At 53.9% G+C, this 27,949-nt stretch overlaps 2 protein-coding genes, 1 long non-coding RNA gene and 1 pseudogene across 25 annotated transcripts in view; 3 read left to right on the plus strand and 1 right to left on the minus strand.

The window, feature by feature from the left end:
* The window catches only part of NAA60 (N-alpha-acetyltransferase 60, NatF catalytic subunit), a 42,070-nt gene extending 27,101 nt beyond the window's left edge, over positions 1-14,969 (plus strand). For 6 of the 18 annotated variants that reach the window (XR_001441604.3, XR_001441605.3, XR_001441603.3 and 3 more), the window contains 6 exons: positions 3,730-3,845; positions 7,465-7,594; positions 10,504-10,600; positions 11,363-11,597; positions 12,696-13,057; positions 13,463-14,954. Coding sequence is in view for 3 of the 18 variants with exons in the window: in XM_077983668.1 (XP_077839794.1) it covers positions 3,736-3,845; positions 7,465-7,594; positions 10,504-10,600; positions 12,759-13,057; positions 13,463-14,008 (1,182 nt within the window). In the remaining 15 variants the exon portion in view is untranslated. 18 annotated transcript variants of the gene reach the window in all.
* Positions 14,970-19,672: 4,703 nt separating this feature from the next.
* LOC144337890 (uncharacterized) lies at positions 19,673-27,941 on the plus strand. The gene is made up of 2 exons (XR_013411525.1): positions 19,673-20,654; positions 27,866-27,941. It is a non-coding gene; the product is annotated as an uncharacterized LOC144337890 (long non-coding RNA).
* On the minus strand, positions 21,121-24,707 carry C20H16orf90 (chromosome 20 C16orf90 homolog). 6 transcript variants are annotated; one of them, XM_077985542.1, is made up of 3 exons: positions 24,433-24,707; positions 22,062-22,415; positions 21,121-21,526 (listed from the first exon to the last, which is right to left on the minus strand). In XM_077985542.1, the coding sequence occupies exons 2-3, from the start codon at positions 22,198-22,200 to the stop codon at positions 21,369-21,371; spliced, it is 297 nt and encodes a 98-aa protein (XP_077841668.1). In that variant the 5' UTR covers positions 22,201-22,415; positions 24,433-24,707; the 3' UTR covers positions 21,121-21,368. The 6 variants fall into 6 exon arrangements, with proteins under 6 accessions (XP_077841668.1, XP_077841667.1, XP_077841665.1 ...); XM_077985541.1 differs by having other exon boundaries at positions 24,365-24,707; XM_077985539.1 differs by having other exon boundaries at positions 24,239-24,707.
* Positions 24,111-25,261, plus strand: LOC705276 (large ribosomal subunit protein eL18 pseudogene; annotated as a pseudogene).
* Positions 27,942-27,949: the final 8 nt, after the last annotated feature.

Genomic DNA, 27,949 nt, shown 5'->3' on the forward strand with positions numbered 1-27,949 from the left:
TTGAGACAGAATCTCACTCTGTCACCCAGGCTGGAGTGCAGTGGCACGATCTTGGCTCACTGCAACCTTTGCCGCCCAAGTTCAAGCAGTTCTACCATCTCAGCCTCCCAAGTAGCTGGGATTACAGGCACCTGCCACTGTGCCCAGCTAATTTTTTTGTATTTTTAGTAGAGATAGGGTTTCACCATCTTGGCCAGGCTAGTCTTGAACTCCTGACCTTGTGATCGGCCTGCCTCAGCCTCCCAAAGTGCTGGGATTACAGGCATGAGCCACCACACCCGGCCCTGGTTGGTTTTAATTAAGAACATTTTCAAAGATCCACGTGGCATACCCGTCATCCAGCTCTAACGCTCATTAATATTTTGCCACTTTTTTGCTCCAACTAAAACTAAATTCTGGAACATTCTGTCATTTTGCCTCTGCATATTCCACTGTGCATCTGTTAATATAAAATACGGACTTTTTGTACATAACCACAAGGCTTTTCTCACACCTGACAAGATTAACACCTTCATCTATTCTTTTAGAGGTTTTGTTTCTTTGTGTGTTTTTTGTCATCTGTTTTGTTTTGTTTCGTTTAGTTTCATTTTTGAGTCAGAGTCTCACTCCGTCACCCAGGCTGGAATGCAGTGATGCCATCTCAGCTCACTGCAACCTCCGCCTCCCGGGTTCAAGTGATTCTTGAACCTCAGCCTTCTGAGTGGCTGGGATGGCAGGTGCACCACCACGCCCAGCTAATGTTTATAGTTTTAGTAGAGATGGGGTGTGTTAGTCCGTTTTCATGCTGCTGATAAAGACATAGCTGAGACTGGGTAATTTATAAAGGAACTAGGTTTAATGGACTCACAGTTGTACGTGGCTGGGGAGGCCTCACGATCATGGTGGACGGTGCAAGGCACGTCTTACATGGTGGTGGCAAGAGAGAATGAGAGCCAAGCAGAAAGGGAAACCCCTTATCAAACCATCAGATCTCGTGGGACTTACTCACCACTACAAGAACAGTATGGGCGAAACTGCTCCCATGATTCAGTTATCTCCCACCGGGGCCCTCCCACAACACATGGGAATTTGGGGAGCTACAATTCAAGATGAGATTTGGGGAGAGACACAGCCAAACCATGTCATAGTGTTTCACCGTGTTGGCCAGGCTGTTCTCAAATTCCCTCAAGCAATCCACCTGCCTGGACCTCCCAAAGTGCTAGGATTACAGGTGTGAGCCACCACGCCTGGCCCCAGATTTTTTTTTTTTTTTTTTTTTTTTTAAATGGAGTCTTGCACTGTTGCCTAGGCTGGAGTGCAGTGGCACAATCTTGACTCACTGCAACCTCCGCCTCCTGGGTTCAAGTGATTCTTCCACCCCAGCCTCCTGAGTAGCCAGGATTATAGGCACCTGCCATCATGCCTGGCTAATATTTGTATTTTTGTAGAGATGGGGTTTTATCATGTTGGCCAGGCTGGTCTTGAACTACTGACCTCGGGGGATCTGCCCGCCTTGGCCTCCCACAGTGCTGGGATTACAGGCATGAGCCACTGCGCCCGGCCTATTTTTAAAGGGTCTGGAGTCAACAGTGCATGGATCCAGAACCGTGGGAACAAAGGGGTGGGCACAAGGGCGGGGTGGGGGTGTGAGTTTAAAGAGGCTTCTCCCTATAAAGCTGAGCATGAACTACTTGGCACGCCTGACGTTGAACCAGGAGCTGAGAACCACACAAGTTAGGAGTCAGAGCAGAGCTGCTCAGGACATCAGTGTTGGCCCTGTCCCAGATCAAGGGTATACCCCTGGAAGTGACTGGACCGGGCCAAGTATCAGCTAGTAGTGGGTGCTCAAGGCTGGTGTAGAGGGGCACCGCCTCCCTGCCAGCACTGTCCTGACACTTGGACCCCATCAGCTCGTTCTAGCACCGAACCACCCTGGGGAGAGGCCTGGCCATCTCCACTCCACAGAGGAGGCTCCAGGAATCTGATTAGCTAAGGCTGAGCCAGCAGAGACACCAGATTCGGCTTCTAAATTTTTCCCCTTGTCAGGAAGGGGAAGGTTGTGCAGAAGCCTGGACAGTGGACGGCTGTGGGCACTTCCCACCCATGGCAGCAGGAGGGCGGGAGCCCAGAGAGGCTGGGCTCGTCCCGCCAGTGGAGTGGGCACTGCCAGATAAAGACGAGGCCTTTCCTGGGCAGTGAGTGAGTCCTGGGAGCCCAGCAGCTCTGCCTTCACACCTTGCACCTGCCCCCAGCCGCTTTGACCTGCAGATTTCACGGGCTTTCCTGATTCTTCTTTGACTCAGTCATTTCTGTTGGTGATTCCAAAATGGTGACTTTCTAATTCCGTCATCATTTCTACTTTTATTAGCCGGCATTCTTGTGTAAAAAAGAACTTTTCCTCAACCCTGAGATGAACTACACAATTCCTCCTAAAAAGGAAGGATGAATGCAGCATCTTTTCCCATTTATTTATGGGTTTATTTATTTATCTTTAGAGACAGGGTCTTGCTATGTTGCCCAGGCTGGTCTCAAACTCCTGGGCTCAGGCGATCCTCCCACCTCAGCCTTCCAAAGTGCTGGGATGACAGGCATGAGCCACCACGCCCAGCCTTCCATCCTTTCCTTTTTTCTTTTTTTTTTTTTTTTTTTTTGAGACGGAGTCTCACTGTGTTGCCCAGGCTGGAGTTCAGTGGCGCAATCTTGGCTCACTGCAGCCTCCACATCCCGGGTTCAAGCAATTCTCCTGCTTCAGCCTCCACAGTAACTGGGATTACAGTTGCCCGCCACCAAACCTGGTTAATTTTTGTATTTTTAGTAGAGACAGGGTTTTGCCATGTTGGCCAGGCTGGTCCTGAACTCCTGACCTCAGGCAGTCCACCCACCTTAGCCTACCAAAGTGCTGCAATTACAGGCGTGAGCCACCACACCAGGCCCCATCCTTTCCTTTTAACGACCGGTTTACAACTTAAAGAACTAAGGCTTCTGTTTTTCCCCTTCTCAGTGCCGCCGGCCAGCCTTCCTCCCTCCATTCCTCTCTTCCTTTCTGTAACTTCCTTGTTAAATAAAACAAGGGGGGCTTCTTCTCCAGCCCCTGGATTGGATGCACTTTCCTGATTTAAAAGAGTCCTTGGCCACTCGTGACCCCCGACTTGAACTGTGGTATCCCCCGAAGTCTCTTTCTTTCCGCCCAGGAGTGTTTGCTTGCTGGGTGGGGAGGAGAAATTGGGTGTGACCTGCTCAGCACAGACCCACACCCTGGTAATAAAGCCGCGCCACTTCCCCTGCAAATCCAGCCGCTCACTGCCCCGGCTGCCAGGCTGCTTTGAAGGGGGACGAGGCATGGGGGCTGCTGAACCCACAACTGTCATTGGCAGCCAACGGCTGGCGTTGAGAGAAGTCAGGCTGGCTGGGGCCACTGACCCTCTGAAGGACCACTGTCCTAAGATGTGAGACCAGTTCAGATGGGGGGAGAGGAGAGACAGGCTGGCCAGGGCTTCCCCCAGCTGGGGCTAAGCAGCGAGGGGGCTGGCTCACCATCCTGTCTGCCCTCCTGGGCCCGGGTCTCCTCAGCAGAGGAGGGTGACTGCAACGCCTAGTGCAAGGGCGGTTGTGAGGGGCAGAGGCCTCTGAGTGCTGGCCGAGGAGCGTCCATCCGTGGGACATGCTCCATGCTCTTGTGTCTCGCCTACCTCACAAGCAGAGCATGAGGAGGACCAGGCTCTGAGGTGACGCCCCCACCCTTCCCCACAGGTGTGAATGACAGAGGTGGTGCCATCCAGCGCGCTCAGCGAGGTCAGCCTGCGCCTCCTCTGCCACGATGACATAGACACTGTGAAGCACCTGTGTGGCGACTGGTTCCCCATCGAGTAAGTGGAGTGGATTGCAGGGTTGGGGAGAGCCCACGAGCCTCAGGTGCAGAAGCTGGGTGGCGGGGGTGGGGGCCTCTTGGACCTTTAGGGCCAAGCTGCAAAGGCGGGAATGGCCTGGAGGGGCCACGAGGTCCCAGGTCACCCAGCTCATCCAGGGACCCCTGTTCCTGGGCTCTTTCCACCTCTCAGGGTGTGCAGAGTTCCCCAGAAGGGCTCTGTGAGAAATTTCAGTTACAGAGCTATCGGGTGTGGTACTATTTATAATTCAGAAAATGTAGAAGCCACCCAAGTATCTTAACAGCAAGGAGTTGGTTACATGCATTAGAGTAATTAAGAATATGTGCATATAAAAGTGCAATATTATTCATTCAGCCGGAAAAAAAAAAAAAAAAAAAACCTGTCAAAGAGGTATATCTTTTGATGGAGAAATATTTTTTACAAGATGTTAAAGGAGCCTATAATCCCAGCACTTTGGGAGGCCGAGGTGGGAGGATCACCTGAGGTCGGGAGTTCAAGACCAGCCCGACCAACATGGAGAAACCCCGTCTCTACTAAAAATACAAAATTAGCCGGGTGTGGAGGTGCATGCCTGTAACCCCAGCTACTTGGGAGCCTGAGGCAGGAGAATCGCTTGAACCTGGGAGGCGGAGGTTGCAGTGAGCTGAGTTCACGCCATTGCATTCCAGCCTGGGCAACAAGAGCAATATTCCGTCTCAGAAAAAAAAAGCTATTAAAAGAAAAAAGGCAGACTAGAAAGCAGTATGTACCATGATCCTATTTTTATTTGAAAACATGTACAAGATAAAATTTTACAATGATAGGTATGAACTGGGGGGGGGGAGTGAAAAAAATTTTACAAGGGGGTATGTACCATTAATAGTGTTTCAGTAGTTTGAGGTAGGTAGATTAATATTAGGCCCTATGATTGTTTTTTCTGGTCTGTCTTGCCTACATTATATGCACATACAGCTTTTTTGATGAAAAAAGTTGACACAAAGTTTGAAAATGGAAAATAAACAAGATCTTGCCAGCCATCAGCATTTCCTTGAGTGTTCACCTCAGACTGACTGAACCTCATGCTCTTGGCAGGGCGGTGGCGGGGACCCCTGTGCATCTCTGTGGAGGGGGAACTGTCTCTGTGGAGGGGGGAACTGTCAGTCCAGGTGACGTGGGCCGACAGTGGCAACATGAGTTAAAAAATTGTTCTTGGTTGGGTGCAGTGGCTCATGCCTATAATCCCGCAGTTTGGGAGGCCGAGGCAGGCAGATCAGGAGTTCGAGACCAGCCTGGTCTCGATGAAACCTCATCTCTATTAAAAATACAAAAATTGGGCTGGGTGTGGTGGCTCACGCTTGTAATCCCCGCACTTTGGGAGGCCAAGGCGAGTGGATCACGAGGTCAGGAGTTCAAGACCAGCCTGTCCAAGATGGTGAAACCCTGTCTCTACTAAAAATACAAAAACATTAGCTGGGCATGGTGCAGGCACCTGTAATCCCAGCTACTCAGGAGGCAGAGGCAGGAGAATCGCTTGAACCCGGGTGGCAGAGGTTGCAGTGAGCCGAGATTGCGCCACTGCACCCCAGCTTGAGTGACAGTGAGACTCTGTCTCAAAAAAAAAAAACAAAGGCCGGGGGCGGTGGCTCAAGCCTGTAATCCCAGTACTTTGGGAGGCCGAGACGGGCGGATCACGAGGTCAGGAGATCGAGACCATCCTGGCTAACACGGTGAAACTCCGTCTCTACTAAAAAATACAAAAAACTAGCTGGGCAAGGTGGCGGGCACCTGTAGTCCCAGCTACTCGGGAGGCTGAGGCAGGAGAATGGCGTAAACCCGGGAGGCGGAGCTTGCAGTGAGTTGAGATCCGGCCACTGTACTCCAGCCTGGGCAACACAGCGAGACTCCGTCTCAAAAAAAAAAAAAAATTAGCTGGGCGTGGTGGCACGTGCCTGTAATCCCACCTACCCAGAAGGCTGAGGCAGGAGAATCACTTGAACCCGCAAGGCAGAGGTTGCACAGTGAGCTGAGAGTACAACACTGAACTCCAGCCTGGGTGACAGTGAGACTCCATCTGAAAAAAAAAACCAAAATTAAAAAAGTGTTCTTCAGCCTAGCAGTTTCACTGCTGGAAACTAATCTAGAGAAATAAAGCTGTGGTGAGTGCATAGATCAGACTCTGCCTAGGGCTGCCTGAGAGCCAGTGGAGACATGCTGGACTGTGGACTTCGGCCATGTGAGCCGCTCAGCCTGCCTGTCTCTCCTGCAGTCCTCGTGAGCCTAAGGCCTCAGGTTCCCAAGACTGTGACATGAACCGGGCCATGAGGCGGGAAAACTAAACCTACACACCCGTGAAACTCCACATGCCTCTGCCCTCCTGACCTTGTCTCTCTGAGGATGGATTCGCCTGTTAATGACTATGTCCTGGGCCTTTATGCCCACTGTTCTTTTTTCCCTGCTCCTCTCAGTGGGGTCTTGGCCTCATTCTTGGTGAGCAGTCGTTAGCAGCCTCAGCCTCACATTCCCCTTAAGGGCAGGTTCCTCCCTGTCCGGGGAGGCATTGTAAACTCAGACACCTGTCAGCTGTGAACCCGGCTCTTCCTCAAATCACTCACTCCCCTAGTCTTCAGTGTCCAGAAGTCTCACAGATTCTCATAGGCACTCATCCAGTGTCCCAGGGTGACAAAGGCCCTAAAATCTTCACTCACCTGATGGAAGAACAGGGCCCTGCTGGTCACCCTCCATGAGTTGCTTACATGGAGACAATTTCATGTCAGATGAAACTCTTTTTCCTGGGCCGGGCGCGATGGCTCACACCTGTAATCCCAGTACTTTGGGAGGCCAAGACGGGCAGATCACATGAGGTCGGGAGTTTGAGACCAGCCTGACCAACGTGGAAAAAACCCATCTCTACTAAAAAAAATACAAAATTAGCCAGGCGTGGTGGCACATGCCTGTAATCCCAGCTACTCGAGAGGCTGAAGCAGGAGAATCGCCTGAACCCAGGAGGCAGCGGTTACGGTGGGCTGAGATCACGCCATTGCACTCCAGCCTGGGCAACAAGAGCAAAACTCTGTCTCAAAAAAAAAATAATAATAATAATTTCCCGTCAGAGATCCCCAGTCCTGTCTAGACAGATTACTGCTTTAAGAAGGTGGCTGTTCGGCCGGGCGCAGTGGCTCAAGCCCGTAATCCCAGCACTTTGGGAGGCCGAGACGGGCGGATCACGAGGTCAGGAGATCGAGACCATCCTGGTTAACACGGTGAAACCCCGTCTCTACTAAAAAATACAAAAAACTAGCCGGCCGAGGTGGCGGATGCCTGTAGTCCCAGCTACTTGGGAGGCGGAGGCAGGAGAATGGCGTGAACCCGGGAGGCGGAGCTTGCAGTGAGCTGAGATCCGGCCACTGCACTCCAGCCTGGGTGACAGCGCGAGACTCCGTCTCAAAAAAAAAAAAAAAAAGAAGGTGGCTGTGACAGTTAGGTAGAGACTAAGTGATGGGTCAGCCTTAGAGCAGCAGGCGGAAGTGGCCCAGAGCTCCCTGTGGTTCTCATGTCTAGAGCACGACTTTAGTTGGACTTGACCTATGGCAGGTTCACCCGAGTATGTTCTCTTTGTCAGGTACCCAGACTCATGGTATCGTGATATCACATCCAACAAGAAGTTCTTTTCCCTTGCTGCGACCTACAGAGGTGCCATTGTGGGAATGATAGTAGCTGAAATTAAAAACAGGACCAAAATACATAAAGAGGTACGTACGTGTATGCGGGGATGACTTGGCAATCATTGTCACTGGACAGCCCTAGGGGGCTTGCGATGGAATCATGCCGCCTGCTCCACAGCTGTTGTCCAAGGAGCCTTTGGCCTGAGGAATCCAAGTGTCCAATGGCACTCGTCCCCGGCTGGCGCTTTTCTGTGTGTGTGTGTGATTTCGTGGCACATGGGCCTCCAGTCATGCCCAGCAGCAGGCTTCATAACCACTGTCATTCTGAAGCAGGAATGAGCACAGATGATGCATTGAGAATCTGCAGTTATAACGTGATATGAAAATATCCCTGATTTGTGTTGGCGGCGGTGTCATAGAAACCGCTAAGACTGCTTCAGCTTGTTGAAGGAAATGCTAGTTACAGTTAGAGGTCAGGGAAAGTACAGAGATAATTTTGTTTCTTCTGACTTCACAGAGCCCTTTAAGATCTAAGAACCCTTTGGGCATCCGTGGACCCACCTCAGTCCCGCTCCAGGCTAGCAAACCCCACTCTCAATGTAAACAGTAAGGCCATGGCCGCGTTGTTCCAAATGGTTGACTTTGGTCAAGATTCTGCATGATAATGTTGGTCATCCCAGCATCTGAGATAATGTTTACCACCCAAGGATTTAGCCAAGGACGGAAAAACCCACCAACAACTGGCAGATGCTTCAATTTGTTTGGCTTGAGGTTATTTCTTTAAAAGTTAGAGAAAGGGCCAGGCGCGGTGGCTCACATCTGTAATCCTAGCACTTTGGGAGACCAAGGCAGGCGGACCACCTGAGGTCAGGAGTTCGAGACCAGCCTGGGCCAACCTGGTGAAACCCCGTCTCTACTAAAAATACAAAAATTAGCTGGGTGTGGTGGCAGGCACCTGTAATCCCAGCTACTGGGGAGGCTGAGGCAGGGGAATCGCTTGAACCCAGGAGGCAGAGGTCGCAGTGAGCCGGGATCGCACCTTTGCACTCCAGCCTGAGGGACAAGAGCAAGACTTCGTCTCAAAGAAAAAGAAAAGTTAGATAGGGGCTGTGCACGGTGGCTCACACCTGTAATCCCCAGCACTTTGGGAGGCCCAGGTGGGCAGATCACTTGAGGTCAGGAGTTTGAGACCAGCCTGGCCAACATGGTGAAATCTTGTCTCTACTAAAAGTAAAAATACAAATAAGCCAGGCATGATGGTGCACACCTTTAATCCCACCTACTCCGGAGGCCGAGGCACAAGCATCACTTGAACCCGGAGGTTGCAGGGAGCTGAGATTGCACCATTGCACTCTAGCCTGGGTGACAGAGGGAGACTCTGTCTCTAAATAAGTAAATAAAAGTGCAAGAAGGTGTGTCTCTCCCTTTAAGGACCCGAATCCACTGGCATCTACCCTGTTTTGCCTATGGTCATGCTCTGTCTGGCACAGCTTTTTTCTCCTGCGTCACTTTTTCTGTCCTAGCTTCCTCCTGAGCTTTTTTGTTTGATTTTTAAGAGCTAAGATGTAGCAGAATGCAAATGTCAACATTCTTTTCTCTCCCCCCGGCTTTTTTTTTTTTTTTTACTGAAACGGAGTCTCACTGTCACCCAGGATGGAGTGCAGTGGTGCGATCCTGATTGCGGCTCACTGCAACCTCCACCTCTCAAGTAGCTAGGATTTAGACGTGCGCCACCACACCCAGCTAATTTTTGTATTTTTAGTGGAGATGCAGTTTCACCGTGTTGGCCATGCTGGTCTGGAACCCCTGGCCTCAAGTGGTCTGCCTGCCTCGGCCTCCCATAGTGCTAGGATTACAGGTGGGAGCCACCGTGCCCAGCCTGATCTCTCTTCTTGATGGGACACATGGCCCCCACCTTCCCTCCATGACTCATTCCCCTGAACCCCCTCCGCCTCCGGGTGGCTTTCCTGAGTGCCCCCTGGTGACTGTGCGCCTGCCCTCAGGTGGCGGCTGGGTCTCTTCCTCCCCTTGAATGTGTTTGTGTTACCTCAGGGCTGACATGGGGACCCTTTGGTTCGTGTTCCTGGCTCTCAGTAGAGGGCCCTCTGGCCTGCACGCTGGCACTCATTCGGCTCCCCCCTCTTCCTCTCAGACTTAGTGAGTTCAAGGTCAGGGCAAAGTAGACCCTGTTAGGAGATGTCAGCTGGGGAACAGACACCCTTCCTGCAGGCCTGGAGTAACGAGTGATAAGGACGCCTTCCTCCCTGGACTGATATGTCCGGGTGAACTGTGGCTTGAAGAGGGCTGGGAGAACAGGGAGCCCGGACAGGATGACCCCAGCCCAGCACGTGGGAGCAGAAAGGCCTTCTTGTTCTTTACCAGTTGGAAGATGTTAAGAGCCTCATGCTGATCGGATTCATGACTCCCACCCGGAAATCCATCTCTAGAACCAAGAGATGGTGGGTGGTTTTACGTAGGTGTGGTGGCGTCCTCTCCCTGTAGGGGTAGCAGAGGGGGTTGGACGGCCGCCCGAGTTTCCCTCCTCCAACACCACCTGGGGCAGCGTGCGATTCTCTAACGGAACCTCTAAAACTGCATTTGTCCGCTGTCCTGCATCCAGGTGTACCAGGTGACACGTGTGCATTCCCATGAGGCCGGTGCGGTGCTGTGTAGTTGCTCCCTTCGTGCCATAACTTTACCTCGTGCTGGCATCAGAGCCTCATTCCCGTCCTTGGCTAGGCCTCCCACACACCTCCAAGAGAAGCTTCTTTTCTGTGTGTTCTTACTTCAGCCATTTTTCACCAGAAGGGCATAAACGCTCTCATTTCCGTGGGGAATGGGGGCCCCTCTCCACTGCCTCTTGATTCTGCCCCTCCAGTCGGTGTCCCTCTGGCTGTCGTGGTGGGGAGTCGGTGCAGAGCCCGCCGGGGCCGGACTGTGCAGTGAGCTGTGTGCCAGGAGCGTGAGCCTGACTTTCTGTCTGACTCTTCCTCTAGGATGGAGATATTCTAGCGTCCAGCTTCTCTGTTGACACACAAGTCGCGTACATCCTCAGTCTGGGCGTCGTAAAAGAGTTCAGGAAGCATGGCATAGGTAAGGGCAGCCGGGCCTGTGGCTTGGCGCCCATCCCACCCCCTTGTCCCACCCCACCCCCGTCCCATCTGCACCCAGTCTCTTCCCTGACCCGAACAACTCTGGCTTGTGAACATCCCTCAGTCTCATCTTCCATCCCCATCCCCATGTGGCCAGACTTTCATCATCCCTCCCCTGCCAGCACAGCCACCACCTTCAGCCATCCTCTTTCCACATGCCCCCAGGCCTTTCTGCCACAGCCTTGCTCAGCCCCTAGGATGGAGCTGAGGAAACGGGCACCTCTCACTCCTGCTGCCGCCACACGTACAACTCGTGTATTCACTGCTCATGATTCAGAGTAGAAAGTGTGAACACACACAAGGAAGCACCACTCACCGTTTCTCTGATGTCCCATCCCACTCAGCCACACGGCCAGTGAGCGGCAGAGTCTTAATTAATTTTAAACCCAGGCCCATCTAGTCCATGTTTTCCTGGGCTCACATTTACCCTGTTTGTTGTCTGAAAGGGAGTCTCCTTGCGGGCCCAGCCCCTGGGAGGGCGCTACCAGGCCACCTCTGCAGTCCCTCCCAGCAGTCTGTAGCTACCAGGCTCCCTCTGGCCATGAGATTTTAGGGACTTTGACAATGGTGGTGAAGGAAGGCTGGTCTCTGATACGGTGGACCGAGACATCTCTGAGAGACTCGTGCAAAGCCCCCTTCCTAGTCCAGTCATCCTTCCTTCCTAACTGCTCTGCCTGGATAACCTTTACCCCTTCTCCCCAAGGTTCCCTCTTACTTGAAAGTTTAAAGGATCACATATCAACCACCGCCCAGGACCACTGCAAAGCCATTTACCTTCATGTCCTCACCACCAACAACACAGCAATAAGCTTCTACGAAAACAGAGACTTCAAGCAGCACCACTATCTCCCCTATTACTACTCCATCCGAGGGGTCCTCAAAGATGGCTTCACCTATGTCCTCTACATCAATGGCGGCCACCCTCCCTGGACGATTTTATATCCTTAACTTCTGGGGGAGAGGGACTGTGGCTTCCTGTCCGTAAGGTGGCAGAGCCAGTGAGGAAGTTGGAACGGTGGTCCCCCTCAGATGATGTTCAGGTGGCCAGGCTTATGGACGCTTCTCTCCCTGATCTGATCGTGTTGTGGGTAAATCTGACGCACATTTGGGTAAATCCAGCTGTACATATTACCATGTTGCCCAGGCTGGTCTCGAACTCCTGAGCTCAAATGATCCGCCTGCCTCAGCCTCCCAGAGTGCTGGGATTATAGGCATGAGCCCCCACACCCAGCTGGAGAGCCTCCTGCTCCATTTGCACTGGGGATCAGCAGTGCGCAAAACAGACGGGATCTCCTGCCCTCTCAGAGCCCGTGCTAGCAGAGGGGAAACAAGTGCGGTGAGAAGAGATTTTTACTTTTTTTGAACACCTGGGTTCAAACCTTCCTTATGGGATGCATGACTCAAAGGTGTGCCCTTCCCCGCTTCTTCTCCTTAATTCTCACTGGCCCCTGACAGGTGGGAAGGAAGCCAGGAAACTAATAGTCACAGAATGTGGCCCAAAACATGCTGTGTGTGCTTTCAAATTCAGGAGTCTAGCATTTATTCATTACATAGAATAATAAGCAGGAAAGAGAGGGGTGACCCCACACTCCACAGGCCTTCTAGCCTTGAAGACAGGCCCCTGCAGACATCTAGGGGTCAGCACTGTTGACCCCCTCCTTGTCGTAAGGACAGGGCTCTGTCCCTCTTGCTGCCTCACGGGTTGAGGATCTAGGGAGAACCAGAAGCACCTGCTCTTCTGCCAGGCCCCTTCCCCACCCGCTGTACATCCCTGATTGTAGGGGTGTCCACATGCCCGTGGCCTCACTCAGAAGGCCCCCTCTGTCCCCAGACGCCACCCTTTGTTATTTTGCACAGCAGAGGCCACTTCGCCTCATGAGCCTTTCCAGCTTTGCAGAGGCTTAGCGGGCTCTCTGCCTCCTGAGCGTGGCTTGCCGTCTGCACACAGTCCCGCAGGCCACTGTGTGGGCCCCTGATGACTGTGCCCTGGTGAGCATGGTCAGGGCAAGTCGGAATCTTCCTTAACAGAGCCCCACGGACTACATCCAGCACCTGGGCTCTGCACTAGCCAGCCTGAGCCCCTGCTCCATCCCGCACAGAGTCTACCGCCAGGCCCATAGCCTGCTCTGCAGCTTCCTGCCATGGTCGGGCATCTCTTCCAAGAGTGGCATCGAGTACAGCCGGACCATGTGATGTCGGCTGGGCAGCCGCTGCCAGGCCCTACCCTTTGGACCCCTGCAGAGCCCGCCTTTCTGTCCATCTGACCCCTGCTATCTTCTGCAAGGAGCTGCCAGCCATCTACTGGGCTCGTCGGCCTGCCCCAGCTGCAGGCCCGGTGCTACACGGGCTCGGGAACAGAACATCGTGGGCACGCACAGAGCGTGCCCATCTGTGGCAGGTATGCCACAGCAGACAGGAGGGTATGGGAGCTTGGTGCCTCCAGCCACAAAAGCAGAAGGCCCTGGATGGGCACAGAGAACGGCAGAGCTGGAAGGGGCCGTGGGGACTGCAGAGTCCACCACCTTGTGCACCAGCGTAGCCCAGAGGTTTGGTGACTTGTGCCAAGCTCACACAGCAGGGTCCACGGCCACTGGGCTGTGCAACCAACTTTGGATCCATCAGTGCCTTTATTTGTGTGGGGACTGGGAGGTGCCTGGTGGCTGCAGGGAGACACCATGGCCTGGAGAAGGGCTCGTGCTCGTGGAGCACCCAGGCCCAGATATGTGGCCCATAGGCAGGGTGTGGGGTGGGCAGAGTGTCTCCACCGGGCCTTCACCCTGCCGTGCTCTTCTCTTCCCCACAGGCTCTTCAGCTCCCCTTCCTGCTTCTGGAAACCTCTGCCTCTGCTGCCACCCTGGCCCTGCCTACCTGCGCATGCACCGTCCCCAGGGCTGACCCAGTGTGGCTGCATTCACTGGGAGGGGGCTGCCCTCACCGGGCCTCTCCCACCCTGCTGCCTGTTCCTGCAGCTCCTTCCTGCAAAGCCGGAGGGGACTTTCTGCTGCAAGGGAGGAACACAAGTATTATGGACACACTTGACCGTAAAGGCACAGGAGCCTCGGAACAAGGGGGCGCAATAAAGGGAATGCCCCATCCCCCTCCAGAACCAGCCCAAAGAAGCCTGGGGGGTGGGGAGTGGCCCCCAGTCCTCCATGAGGGGCTGATGAGGGGTGGGCAGCCTGGGGGAGGCTTTCCTCGCAAGCACAGAGCTCTGAGGCTCAGCCCCCCAGCACAGGCGGTCACACGCCTAGACGGTTCCTGCTCCTTGGCACCTTCCGTGCAGTTCCCAGTGCCCTGGGGTCACGCTGCCCATCGGACCATGGCATGCCCCGTTCAGCTGACCTGCTGAGGACAGGCACTGCCGAGATTCCTCGGGTCCTCCCCGCCCTCCCTCATGCTGCCACGAGCTGCTGCTCCGAGGCCTGGCCACGTGCAGACAGGAGGAAGCTGAGCTCGTCATTGGGCCTCAAGGCTGCCATGTGTCTCGTAGGGCCTGGTGGGCAGGGGGCAGTCCTGTGCCTTGTGGGCCCTCAGCCTCTGCGGGTGGAGAGGCTGTCAGTGCCGTGGGTGCATCACACACTTCTAGCATCCGCTCCACCCTGCATCCCCCAAATGCTGCTTGCTGCCTGCCCTACACTCCGATGCAGGGGTGGGGTGGGGGACAGGGGGAGGGTCCCGCCGAGCATAGCTGCAACGTCACAAAGCCATGGCAGAGGGTCCTAGCAGTGCCACCCTGCCCCAGCCTGAGGAGGAGGGAGGGGAAGGAACAACCCTGGGCAGACGGGGCCTCAGGGACCTGTGTCCTTTCTCCTCCAGAGCTGCCCAGCCGGGGCTTTCAGGGTGCTGGGGCAGCCCCAGGTCCCCTCTTGACCTCAGCTGGGGCCAGGGGCCCTCAAAATGAAGGCAGGCCCCAGGCAGGAGCAGCATCCCCCTCCCTGACAGTGCTGGCTGGAGGGCCGCGCCATGCTGACTGCCTGAACCTCTGCTGACCTGACGGTGCTGGCGGGAGGGCCGCGCCATGCTGACTGCCTGCACCTCTGCTGAGGCTGCCTGCCTGCCGGGCCCAGCTCAGCGCCCTCTCCACTGCAAATCAGCGGTGATCATGTGATTTCTATTTCTGCCCCGCAGGGTAAGGGACGAGTCTTCTGGAAGCCTCTGTCATGGACATTTGTCCTCGGGCTCAGAGGCCTTACCCTGCCTCACGCCTGCCCCTAATCACTGCAATGTCCAGCCCAGTGTTGAACAGATTGTAGCGTTCTGTCTCATGATGAGCAAATAAATAGACTTTCACTGGAGTTGGTCACAGCCTGTTTCCCGTACCCACCTGGCTGCACCTCGGGCCTCGCCCTGTAGCTGAAGTTGGCCTGGAGCTGCTTGTCACTGTCAAGGCCCCAAGATTGCTTCCAGATAAACAGGCCGATGGTTTTGTGTGATTAACCCTGCCAAAGAATGAGAACCTTTGGCTGGGCACGGTGGCTCTCGCCTGTAATTCCAGTACTTTGAGAGGCCGAAGCGAGTGGATCACGACGTCAGGAGATCGAGACCAGCCTAACCACGGTGAAACCTTGTCTCTGCTAAAATAACAAAAATTAGCCGGACGTGGTGGTGTGCACCTGTAGCCCCAGCTACTTGGGAACCTGAGGCAAGAGAATCGCTTGAACCCAGGAGGCGGAGGCTGCATTGAGCTGAGAGGATGGCACTGCACTCCAGCCTGGTGGCAGAGCAAGACTCCTGAAAAAGAAAGAATTCGAACCTGGGGAAGAGGTTCTAAAGTGCGGTGGCTCACGCCTGTAATCCCAGGACTTTAGGAGGCCGAGGCAGGCGGATCATGAGGTCAGGAGATGAGACCATCCTGGCTAACATGGTGAAACCCCATCTCTACTAAAATTACAAAAAATTAGCCAGGCGTGGCAGTGGGTACCTGTAGTCCCAGCTACTTGGGAGGCTGAGGCAGGAGGATGGCGTGAACCTGGGAGGTGGAGCTTATGGTGAGCTGAGATTGCGCCACTGCATTCCAGCCTGGGCGACAGAGTGAGACTCTGTCTCAAAAAAAAGTTGAGAAGCACACTGGGTCAGTTTTTCACTGGAAGGTCCCCAGCAGCTGCCCTGTCTGGGCATGTCCCTGGCTGTAGGCCTTGAGCTGGGGTCCAGTCCAGACAGGCGGCTCCAAGGGTGATTGGGTGCACCCCACTGTGGAGCCTGAGGTGGGTGCCTGCCCAGCACAGACCTGGTGCTTCCATCAGCCTCTCATGGCAACTCCTGGCCACCCTCAGGGGATGTTGCTATTCCTGTTAGAGATGAGGAGAGCTGGCTTGGGGTCTGGGAGTTGCCCAAGGGCCATGCAGTTTGTGAGTGTTGGGCCCAGGCCTGGACCACTCTGAAGCCTGCGTGGCTGCTCTGTTATACACCATTCCTGTGCTGTTGACCTCAGCCAGTGGCCAGGAGACATGCAACTTGCTGAGGGTCCTCTCAGGAGAGGGTCTGAGGCAGCTACTGAGGAGTAGCTGGTGCCCTGGGAGGCCAGGCAGCTGGGCATGGGGGACACATGTCCAAAGCCATGGGGTGAGTGAAACCAGATTAACCCACTGAGCTTGCCCACAGGAGCGTCTGCTGGGGAAGTACAGTCTCGGTTACTCCAGCAAGGACAGTTTCACCTTTGCTGATGAGTCACCTTGAGGTTTAAGAGGGTACCTCTTGGGGGCCTTTGGTCAATCGTGTGACCAATTAGTAACTTGCCCAGGTGGGGGGGCTGCGGCTCCTCAGGCCCTGCTTCAGTGAGGCCAGGCAGGACTGTCGCTGCTCCAGGCCTCTCACCATAGCCCCACCAGACCGCAGAGCTGGGACACAAATGCTCCTGCTCCACTGGGGGGCAGAAAGGGAGTGTGGGACGCAGGGAGAGATGGGACACTCACATGGGATGCACCCAGACATAGCATGGAGGCCAGCCCTGAACGGAGCCGGCTCTGCCCCAGGCCTGCTCAGGGGTGGAGCCTGAGGCAGCCCTGGGTCTCCCCCGTCCCTGCATGCACCACCCAAGGATCTCCTACAGGGTAGGGGTCCTTCATACTTCCAGGACGGAGACAGACTCCTGGTCCTTCATTCCCAGCCCACCGGTGTTCAGGGACTCACAGGGTGAGGGGCGTGCCCAGGGATGGTCAATGTGTGTTTTCCTGAGCGTCCGCTTGCTCAGGCCAGGTGCTGCTTTCTCCACATGGACTCCCGCCCCAGCACACCATGACTGTGGGTTTTTTGCCTCTCAGCCTGTTGGAGTGCTTCTCCAAAAGGCTTTGGGAGGTTTTGCAGGAGGAACTGTCTAGAGGCCAATTTAGAGCCAGTTTTCTTTGGGGCCAGCATGTGGCTGCAGCAGATGTCTTTCTCAGGGGTAAAATCCTGGCTACTGCTGTCTGTGGCTAACAGACTGTCTTTTTTTTTTTTTTTTTTTTTTTTTTTTAGACGGAGTCTTGCTCTGTCGCCCAGGCTGGAGTGCAGTGGTGCAATCTCAACTCACTGCAAGCTCTGCCTCCCGGGTTCACGCCATTCTCCTGCCTCAGCTTCCCGAATAGCTGGGACTACAGGTGCCCCCCACCATGCCCGGCTATTTTTTTTTTTGTATTTTTAGTAGAGACGGGGTTTCACCGTGTTAGCCAGGATGGTCTCGATCTCCTGACCTCATGATCCAACCACCTCGGCCTCCCAAAGTGCTGGGATTACAGGCGTGAGCCACCGCACCCACCCGAGTAACAGACTATATTAAAGTTTCACAGCCTAAGCAGGGGCCATTCTGTTTGCTTCCAATTCTAGCTGGGACAGGAGTCAGCAGGGACTCCATGTGGCATTAGCTAGGCAGGCTGGCGGGGCTGGAGGACCTGCGTGAAAGATGGTGCTACCCACAGGGCTGCCCTCAGTGAGCTCAGCAGTGGCCATGGGCTTGGCTCCTTCCTTCCATGGCTTCCTCAGGCTAGGCTGGTTTTGCACCATACCACAGTCCCAGGGTAGACTCTTTATGGGGCCACTGACCTCCTGGGAAGCTGCCAGGCTTCCTTACTGCCCAGAAGTGACACCCTGCCACTTTTGCCACATTCTACTGGTAAAGCAAGATCTGGAGCCTGTCCCAATTCAGGGGGAGGAGGCTACACAGGGGCCAGAACACCAAGACACATGGCTCATCGGGGTAGCAGAGGGGCCACTGGCCACAGCCTGGGACCCTCCCACACACACACATTCTGGAGCCTGGGGAAAACGGTGCTTCTCTCTGAGCCTCCACTCTGTTGAGAAGTGAGTGGAGTCCAGGTATGGTGGCTGAGGCCTGTAATCCCAGTACTTTGGGAGGCCAAGACAGGAGGGTCTCTTAAGCTCAGGAGTTCAATACCAGCCTGGGCAACATAGTGAGACCCTCATCTCTTTAAAAAAATAGAAAATTAGCTGGGCATGGTGTCCCACACCTGTGGTCCCAGCTACTCAGGAGGCTGAGATGGGAGGGTCACTTGGTGCAGGAGCTCAAGGCTGCAGTGAGCTCTGATTGTTAAACAGAGCCCAGTGTGGAGCCTCACCTGTTAGCCCAGCACTTCAGGAGGTGGAGGCGGGAGCATCACTTGAGGCTGGGAGTTGAAGACCAGCCTGGGCAATATAGTGAGACCCTTTCTCTACCAAAAAAAAGTTTTTAATTAGCTGGACATGGTGGCAAGTGCCTTTGGTTCCCGCTACTCAGGAGGCTGAGGCAGGAAGATCACGTGAGCCCCGGAGTTCAAGGGTGCAGTGAGCTAAGATCATGCTACTGCACTCCAGCCTGGGAGACAGTGAGACCCTGTCTCAAAAAAAAAAAAAAAAAAAAAAAAGTGGATTAGGCCCCTAATGGTCTCCAGACTCCTCAAGGACTTTGTATTGCTGGCCTCTGGACGGCCTCAGTTCTGCCCAGCATCCACAGCTGGTCGCTGGGGTAGGTGTCACTTGCTGTTCCCTCAGCAGCCTCCCTAATGTCCGTCTTTAAGTGGTCTCTTGGGTCCACCTGGCCTCTGCGTCTCTGGGGAGTGGGTGTTGTGGGAGAGAGAGAAGGCAGCTGCCCTTCCACCACCCCATGTGGTGGACCTCAGGCCAGCTGCATCCCACCCACACCTGCCCCATCACAGCTGCTCTTGGGTGCAGCATCTAAACACCTGCTCTCTCAGAGCTCCCCCTCCTGGGGACCGCTACAGCCCTGGGTGTCCACCACCCCAGGCCATGCTTGCATACTTAGAACAACCCAAAAACCACCCAAGGACTGAAGTCTCCAGGATCTGCTTTCCCGGGGACACAAGAACTGTCCAGGGTGGGCCCAGGGTACAGGGGAAGGGAAGGAGCCTGGCAGGCCTGGGCACATCACATGTGACCTGGCAGGAGCCCAGAGCATGCGACCTGGCAGGAGCCCAGTGGCGCTCAGCCCTAGCCTGACCCAGGCTGTGGTCGCCAGACGGGAAGGTCACTGAGGCAAGCCTGGGTGCTCCCATCTTCTCCCCATAGGATGGAGGCCTGGTGGAACAGAGCAAGTGTATTAGTCCGTTTTGACACTGCTACCTGAGACAGGGTAATTTATAAACAAAAGAGGTTTAATTGACTCAGTGTTCCACGTGGCTGGGAGGCCTCAGGAAATTTACAGTCACAGCGGAAGGCAAAGGGGAAGCAGGTACCTTCTTCACAAGGTGGCAGGACAGAGAGGCAGTGGTGGGCAGGAAGGGTGGAATTGTCAAACACATTTTATTGTTTGCTTATTTTTTATTTGAGTTAGAGTCTCTCTCTGTCACCCAGGCTGGAGTGCAGTGGCACGATCTTGGCTCACTGCAAGCTCCACCTCCCAGGTTCACGCCATTCTCCTGCCTCAGCCTCCTGAGTAGCTGGGACTACAGGCGCCCACCACCACGCCTGGCTAATTTTTTATATTTTTAGTAGAGATAGGGTTTCACCGTGTTAGCCAGGATGGTCTCACTCTCCTGACCCCGTGATCCGCCCGCCTCGGCCTCCCAAAGTGCTGGGATTACAGGCGTGAGCCACCGCGCCTGGCCCACTGCCAAACACTTTTAAAGCATCAGATCTTGTGATAACTCACTATCATGAGAGCAGCATGGCAGAACCCCCCACCCCACCCCATGATCCAGTCACCTCCCATGAGGTCCCTCCCTTAACACGTGGGGATTACAATTCGAGATGAAATTTGGGTGGGGACACAGCCTAACCTAAGCCTAAGACACAGCAGGCTTCTCACTCACAGTAACAGTGCTCCCCAGGGACACCAGACAATGTCTGGAGACACTTGCTGTGACAGCTTAGAGGAGGGTGCTACAGGTACCAAGTGGGTGGTGGCCAGAGATGCTGCTTAACATCCTACATGCACAGGACAGCCTCCATTCCAAAGAATGATCCAATCCCAAACATCAACAGAGTCGAGTGGAGACACCCCGGCACAGAGGAAGCCCACGCCTGGGTGTCCAGAGTCTGGTCCAGCTGGGAGGAGAAGGGCTGTGCTCATCCTGCCCAGAGGGACCTGGTAGCTGAGGTCCCGCAGAGCAGTGACCTCACCTGGTAGGGGGCAGGTAGGGCCTAGGTCCACATCCCTGCCTCGGCTGCTCTCCTCCCTGGTGCCCTCCGCGACCCGGCCCTGCCTTCCTTCATCCACTGTGCCCTCCACCCACAATGCCATGGCCTGCATTTAGGATCCTCCCGAGGTGGGAGGATCACTTGAGCTCAGGAGTTCAAGACTAGCCTGGGCAACATAGCAGGACCCCCCAACTCTTAAAACAATAGAAAATTAGACCGGGCACAGTGGCTCACGCCTGTAATCCCAGCACTTTGTGAGGCCAAGGTGGCTGGATCACGAGGTCAGGAAATCGAGACCATCCTGGCTAACACGGTGAAACCCCATCTCTACTAAAAAAATACAAAAAGATTAGCCGGACATGGTGGCGGGCGCCTATAGTCCGAGCTACTGGGGAGGCTGAGGCAGGAGAATGGCATGAACCTGGGAGGTGGAGCTTGCAGTGAGCCGAGATTGCACCACTGCACTCCAGCCTGGGTGACAGAGCAAGACTCTGTCTCAAAAAATAAAAACAAAAACAAAACAAAACAAAAAAATAGAAAATTAGCCGGGCATCGTGGCTCATGAGGTGGGCTGTTGAGCCCCTACCCACCCTGTGGAGCCAAGCTCAGCAGTGTCTCATCCAGGAAGCCCTCCCAGACTACCTCCTTGGTGTTCCCATAGGCCCTTGCCCCAGCTCACGCTTCTCATGCCCTGGCAACTAAGGGCAGGGGGCACAGCAGACCCATCCCTGGAGAGACACAGGACTGTTTTCTCACCAAACTGGCCTGATGACAGACAGGCAGATGGACAAGAACGTGCAGGCCTTGGCTTTTATTGAGATCAGACCTGTGGGCTCCCCGGCCTCTCAGGTAGGAGGCAGGGGGGCCTGATTCTCCACTCAGCCCAGCCTCCCAGGTACAAGTGGCTGACTGGAGTCTGAGTGGGCTGCAAGGGCATGGCCATGCTTCTATTGCTTCTGCCCCTCCCTCGGGACCTCCTCCTCCTCCCACTCCCCATCTCCCGAGGCCCAGGCCTGGGCACTGGGCCGCTGCCTGGGCCACCCCATGTGGCAGGGCCACTGCCGGGAGCTGAGCCCCTCCTGCTCGGGCTGCCTCCTCGGCCATCCGTCCCCTCCTGTCCCCAGTCCTGGCACTTGGGATCCCTATAGCCTCTCCAGGGCCCCAGCGCGGGTTCTCTTGCACAAGGGACACATGGCCTCTTCCCAGGCCCCCCAGGACCTCTTGGGCCTGAGTCCGAAGCCCTCAGAAGGACCAGGCTGGGGGAGGGCACCCTTGTCTGGGTCCATGCTGGAACTGGAAGCTGAGGAAAGAGGAGAGAGGAGTCACTCGAGGAACCCAAGGGGAGGCTGGCGGGGAGGCTGGCAGCCCACCCTGGGGTTCCCAGCATCCAATATTCTTGAAAACAGAAGGGAAGAGGGCAATGCTTCTTCCCTGACAGAATCCCCAGGGAAGGGAGGAGGTTGAGGGAAAAGAATGGTTCAAGCTGGAAGGACCCTCATCTAACCTGAATCCTCATTTTACAAGTGGGAAAACTGAGGCCCAGCAAAGGAGACAGCTTCCAAGGCCCCTCACCGAGTGTGGAGCTGGGGCAGTCACCCAGACCTCCCTCCCAGAGCCTCCCTTTTTCTCGCACTTCTTTGTCCCTGGTGGATTCTCCAGGCCCCACCCAGCTGTGCGTGACACAAGGATAGGGATAGATTCATCAAGATCTTGGCCTCCTGGGGCATGGCACCACTGTGGAGGCTTGGGAGTGGAGAAGGGCCCGTCTGAGGCCCTAGCCCAACCATCCCCTAGGGTCTTCCCCCCTTGCCCAGTCCTGCCTTGACAGAGCTCACCACTGCTTCCCAAGCTGTCCCTGGGCAATCGGGCTTCCAGAAGGGCTGAGCAGAGGCTGTTACCTGGGCCCAGAGTCCCCTGTGGCAGGTCCAGGGCCCAGGCTGTGCCCTCAGGCTGTGGCAGGCAGCCCCCAGCCATGAGCCGGCTCAGCCAGTGGCTCTCACACTGGCCAGCTGGTGGCGGGTGGCTCTCCAGGTAGAGGCCCAGGCCCCGGAGGTGGCGCAGCCGGAAGTTCTTGGGCTTGCTTCCCTGGGCACTGGGGCACTGCGGCTGCGGGGACCCCAGGCCCCCCTCGTAGATGTTGGGGGGTATGTCGGGGTGGCCGGGACGTCCTTGGGCCTGGCTCACTGCATCTGCAGAGGAGACAGCGGGAGGGTGGTGGCCAGCCCCCCACAGCAGCCATGAGGGGAGGGTACGGTCACATGCCTCTGAGACCAGCTCACATGATGGGCTGCACCCCCAGCCAGCCTGGCCTCAGTTTACCTGTGTGTCAAATAGGCTCAGTCCACTACCTCCCCCTGCCCATGCCCAAGACATGACTCCTCTTCCCACTACCAACCAACAGGGAGGCCTGGGAAGCCTAGGGCCTTGGTACTAAGAGTGCTTTCAGAACCTCAAGTCCTTTCTACTACCCTGTTCTGCCCACTACCCTAGAAAGAGTATTCTGGTCCCTGCAGAGAAATTGCACAGTGGGTTTGAGAGAAAGTGACCAGCCCAGGGACTCATGGCCTGGCCCAGTGGCCATTCCCCTCTCCCAAGCATACATGTCCCTGAGGCCACCCCACGGCTTTGGGCCCAGGTGGGAACAGGAGTCCATCTCTCTTCCTGCCACTCCTCCCTGCAGCCCGGCACCTTCTCTTATGCGCAGCTCAGAAAATGCACAGACCAAGGCTTCCATGGAGGGCCAGTGTGGTGGGGAGGAGCGACCAGGACTTGGGTGCAGCAGGGCCCTGCTCTCCCCTGCCTAGGGGGTACATTGGCAGGTCTCCCCTGGCAACTGGTTCTTATGACATCACAGGGAAGACTCCCACCTTTCCTGGACCCCTAGTTTGGGAGAGGACAGTGCCCAAGGCAAGGGCAGGGTGAAAAGAAGGCATGGGAAGGGGCCAGAACCCCAGGGGAAGTCCCTGGTCCCTCTGGCTAGGGTCAGGCCACATAAAACAGACTCAGTTCTGGCAAACTGGGAGTCCCTTTCTGAGGTGATCTCTTGGGACCAGCTTCCTCATCTGGGGTGGGAAATGAGGGTTCAGGAGTACAGACCTAGGAAGACCTAGGTCAGTGTTTTGAAAATGCTGAAAAGGGGCTGGGCGCGGTGGCTCACGCCTGTGTTCCCAGCACTGTGGGAGGCCGAGGCAGGAGGATGAGTTGAGGTCAGGAGTTCGAGACCAGCCTGGCCAACATGGTGAAACCCCATCTCTACTAAAAATACAAAAATTAGCCATGCGTGGTGGTGTGCACCTGTAATCCCAGCTACTCGGGAGGCGGAAGTGGGACAATCACTTGAACCCGGAAGTTGCAGTGAACCGAGATCGTGCCACTGCACTCCAGCCTGGGCAATAGAGCTAGACTCCGTCAGAAAGAAAGAAAAGAGAGAAATAAAGAGAGAAAGGAAAGAGAGAAAGAGGGGAAGGAAGGGAGGGAGGGAGGGAGGGAGGGAGGGAAGGTTGTTCCGGAGGGAAGGTTGTTCTGGGTGACTGAGCAATTAACTTTTCTAACTGTTCATTTTCCAGTTAATCAGTTACATATATTGTGTAGACCACATCAAGTGTAAGGATGTGGAGGAACTGGAACTCCCATATACTGCTGGTGGGAGTGTAAAATGGTGCAACAACTCTGGAAGACAATTTGGCAGTTTCTTAAAAAGTTAAACATTCAGGCTGGGCGAGGTGGCTCACGCCTGTAATCCCAGCATTTTGGGAGGCCGAGGTGGGCAGCTCACAAGGTCAGGAGATCACAACCATCTTGGCTAACACGGTGAAACCCCATTTCTACTAAAAGTACAAAAAATTAGCCAGGCGTGGCGGCGGGCGGCTGTAGTCCCGGGAGGCTGAGGCAGGAGAATGGCGTGAACCCGGGAGGTGGAGCTTGCAGTGAGCCGAGATCGCGCCAGTGCACTCCAGCCCACACAGCGAGGCTCCGTCTCAAACAAACAGACAAAACATTCATCTTCCCTGACCTGGCTGAGCAGAAGGCGCCATCATGGGAGTTGACATCCGCCGCAACAAGGACCTAAAGGTTTGGCGCAAGGAGCCCAAGAGCCAGGATATCTACCTGAGGCTGTTGGTCAAGCTGTGCAGGTTACTGGCCAGACGAACTACCTCCACATTCAACCAGGTTGTGCTGAAGAGGTTGTTTATGAGTCGCACCAACCGGCCACCTCTGTCCCTTCCTCGGATGATCCGGAAGATGAAGCTTCCTGGATGGGAAACAAAACGGCCGTGGTTGTGGGGACGCTAACGGATGACGCGCGGGTTCAGGAGGTGCCCAAACTGAGGGTGTGTGCGCTGCCCGTGACCAGCCGGCCCGCAGCGGCATCCTCAGGGTGGGGGGCAAGATCTTGACTTTCGACCAGCTGGGCCTGGACTTCCTCAAGGGCGGCGGCACCGTCCTGCTCTCCGGTCCTCGCAGGGGCCGACAGGTGTACCGGCATTTCGGCAAGGCCCTGGGAACCCCGCACAGCCACACCAAACCCTATTTCTGCTCCAGGGACCAGAAGTTCGAGCGCCCCAGAGGTCGATGGGCCAGCAAGAGGCTACAAAAACGAACCCTCTTATTAAAAAGATTTTGGATGCTGACCAAAAAAAAAAAGTTAAACATTCAGTTTTCTCTAGTCACAGACAACCTGACTGATTCTTTTTTTTTTTTTAAGACGGAGTCTCGCTTTGGTGCCCAGGCTGGACTGCAGTGGCGCGATCTCGGTTCACTGCAACCTCAGTCTCCCAAGTTCAAGTGCTTCTTCTGCCTCGGCCTCCCGAGTAGGTGGGATTACAGGCACCCACCACCACGCCCAGCTAATCTTTGCATTTTTAGTAGAGACGGGCTTTCGCCATGTTGGCCAGGCTGGTCTCAAACTCCTGACCTCAGGTGATCTGCCCACCTTGGCCTACCAAAGTGCTGGGATTACAGGTATGACCCACCGCGCCCAGCAACCTGATCTTGTATATAGGAAATATTAAATAATTCACACTTGAAAAAAAAATCCTAAACCTAGTAGAGTTTTTTCAGAGCTAATGAAGTTCAGAAAAATCTCAAGTCATAAAATCACCACACAAAAATTAATTGTATTTCTAGATACTAGCAAAAAATAAAAAGAATAAAATAGGAATACATTTAACCAAGGAGGTATAAGACAACTCTGAATACTATAAAACATTGCTGAGAGAATCTAAAGACTTAAATAAATTGGAAAACATTCCATGTTCATGGACTGAAGACTTAATATTGTTAAGATAGCAATACTCCCCAAAGTGCTCAGTACAATTCTTATCAAAATCAAAATGGCCTTCATGTAGTGTATTCGGTTTCTACAGAGAAATATAATCAGCAGGATGTAGATAGATATTTATAGATAAAACATTTATTAGGGGATAAATAAATCTCTTTATATAAGATAATTTTTTTTGAGACAAGGCCTTGCTCCATTGCCCAGGCTGAAGTACAGTGATATGATCATGGCTCACTGCAGCCTCAACTTACCAGGCTCAGGCAATCCTCCCACCTCAGCCTCCCAAGTAGCTGGGACTACAGGTGTGCGCCACCAGGCCTGGCTAATTTTTAAATTTATTTTTATTTTTTAATTTTTAATTTTTTTACTTTTAGTGATGGAGACCTCACCATGTTGCCCAAAGCTGGTCTTGAACTCCTGGGTTCACGTGATCCTCCTGCCTCCACCTCCCAAAGTGCTGGGATGATAGGCGTGAGACACCGTGCCCGGCCAAGAGAAGATTTATTAGGGATATTGGCTTATGTGATTATTGGGGACAAAAAGTCCCACAATATGCTGCCTGCAAGCTGGAGAACCAGGAAAACTGGTGCTGTAATTAAGTCTGAGTGCAAAAGCATGAGAATCTGTGTAGGGCTGGGGGTGAGGGCTGGTGTAAGTCCTGGTGTCCAAAAGTCCAAGAACCAGGAGCTCCAATGTCCAAGGGCAGGAGAAGAAGGATGTCCCAGTCCATGAAGATAGTGTGAATTCACCCCTCCTCTGCATTTTTGTCGTAATTGGGTGCCCCGCAGATTGGATGATGCCTACATTGGTGAGGGCAGTCTTCTTTACTCAGTCTACCAATTCAAATGCTAATCTCTTCTGGAAACACTTACACAGGCACACCCAAAAATAAGGTTTTACCAGCTATCAGGCATCCCAGTCAAGTTGATACGCAAAATTAATCATCACAAGCAGAAAGGGAAAAGCTAACCCTAAAATTCATGTGAAATTACAAGGGAGCCCAAATAACCACAACAATCTTGGAAAAGCAGATCTTCAGAAACTAGAAACACAGCTGGGCATGTTGGCTCACGCCTGTAATTCCAGCACTTTGGGAAGCTGACGTGGTCAGATCACCTGAGGCCAAGAGTTTGTGACCAGCCTGGCCAACATAGTGAAACCCTGTCTCTACTAAAAATACAAAAAATTAGCTGGGCATGGTGGCGGGCACCTGTAATCCCAGATACTTGGGAGGCTGAGGCAGGAGAATCGATTGAACCCAGGAGGCAGAGGTTGCAATGAGTCGAGATTGTGCCACGGCACTCCAGCCTGGGTGACAGAGCAAGACTCCAAAAAAAAAAAGAAATCAAAAACACACTTTCTGATTTCAACACTTACTACAAAACACAGTAATCAAAACAGTGTGCAACAGGCATAAGAATAAACATCTAGACCAATGAAATACAATAGAAAACCCAGAAATAAACCCATTCATCTGTGGTCAATTGATTTTGATAAAGGTACCAAGACCATTCAATGTAGGAAACAATAGTCTCTGCAACAAATGTTGCTGGAGAAATGAACAGCCACATGCAAAAAAAAAAAAAAAAAAAAAAAAAAAAAAGATTGAATTCCTATCTCACATCAAATTTAAAAATTAACTGAGAATTGACCCAAAACCTAAATGTAAGAGGTAAAACGATAAAACCTTCAGAAGAAAACACAGGGATTTGGCAATTGATTTTTGGATATGACACCAAAAGAAAAAATAGATAAATTGTACCTCATTAAGATTAAAAACTTTCATGCTGCAAAACCTCCATCAAGAAGAAAAAAGAAGATGGGCACAGTGGCTCACACCTGTAATCCCAGCCCTATGGGAGGATGAGGCAGGCAGATCTCTTGAGCCCAGGAGCTCGAAACCAGCCTGGGCAACATAGCAAAACCCTGTCTCTACAAAAAATACGAAAACAAGCTGGGAATGTTGGCATGTGCTTGTAGTCCCACCTACTTGGAAGGCTGAGGCAAGAGGATTGTTTGAACCCAGGAGTGGGTTACAGTGAGCTGTGATCGCGCCACTGCATTCCAGCCGGGGCAAGAGAGTGAGACCCTGTCTTAAAACAACAACAACAACAACAACAACAACAACAACAACAACAAGTGAAAAAAGCCCAGGCGCGGTGGCTCACACCTGTAATCCCAGCACTTTGGGAGGCTGAGGCAGGTGGATCACGAGGTCAGGAGATCGAGACCATCCTGGCTAACATGGTGAAACCCCATCTCTACTAAAAATACAAAAATTAGCTGGGCGCAGTGGCAGGCGCCTGTAGTCCCAGCTACTTAGGAGGCCGAGGCAGGAGAATGGTGTGAACCCTGGAGGCAGAGCTTGCAGTGAGCTGAGATCTCGCCACTACACTCCAGCCTGGGTGACAGAGCGAGACGCCATCTCAAAACAATAAATAA

This window comes from Macaca mulatta, chromosome 20 (genome assembly GCF_049350105.2).
Source record: "Macaca mulatta isolate MMU2019108-1 chromosome 20, T2T-MMU8v2.0, whole genome shotgun sequence".
In the NCBI taxonomy this organism is placed as follows: domain Eukaryota; kingdom Metazoa; phylum Chordata; class Mammalia; order Primates; family Cercopithecidae; genus Macaca; species Macaca mulatta.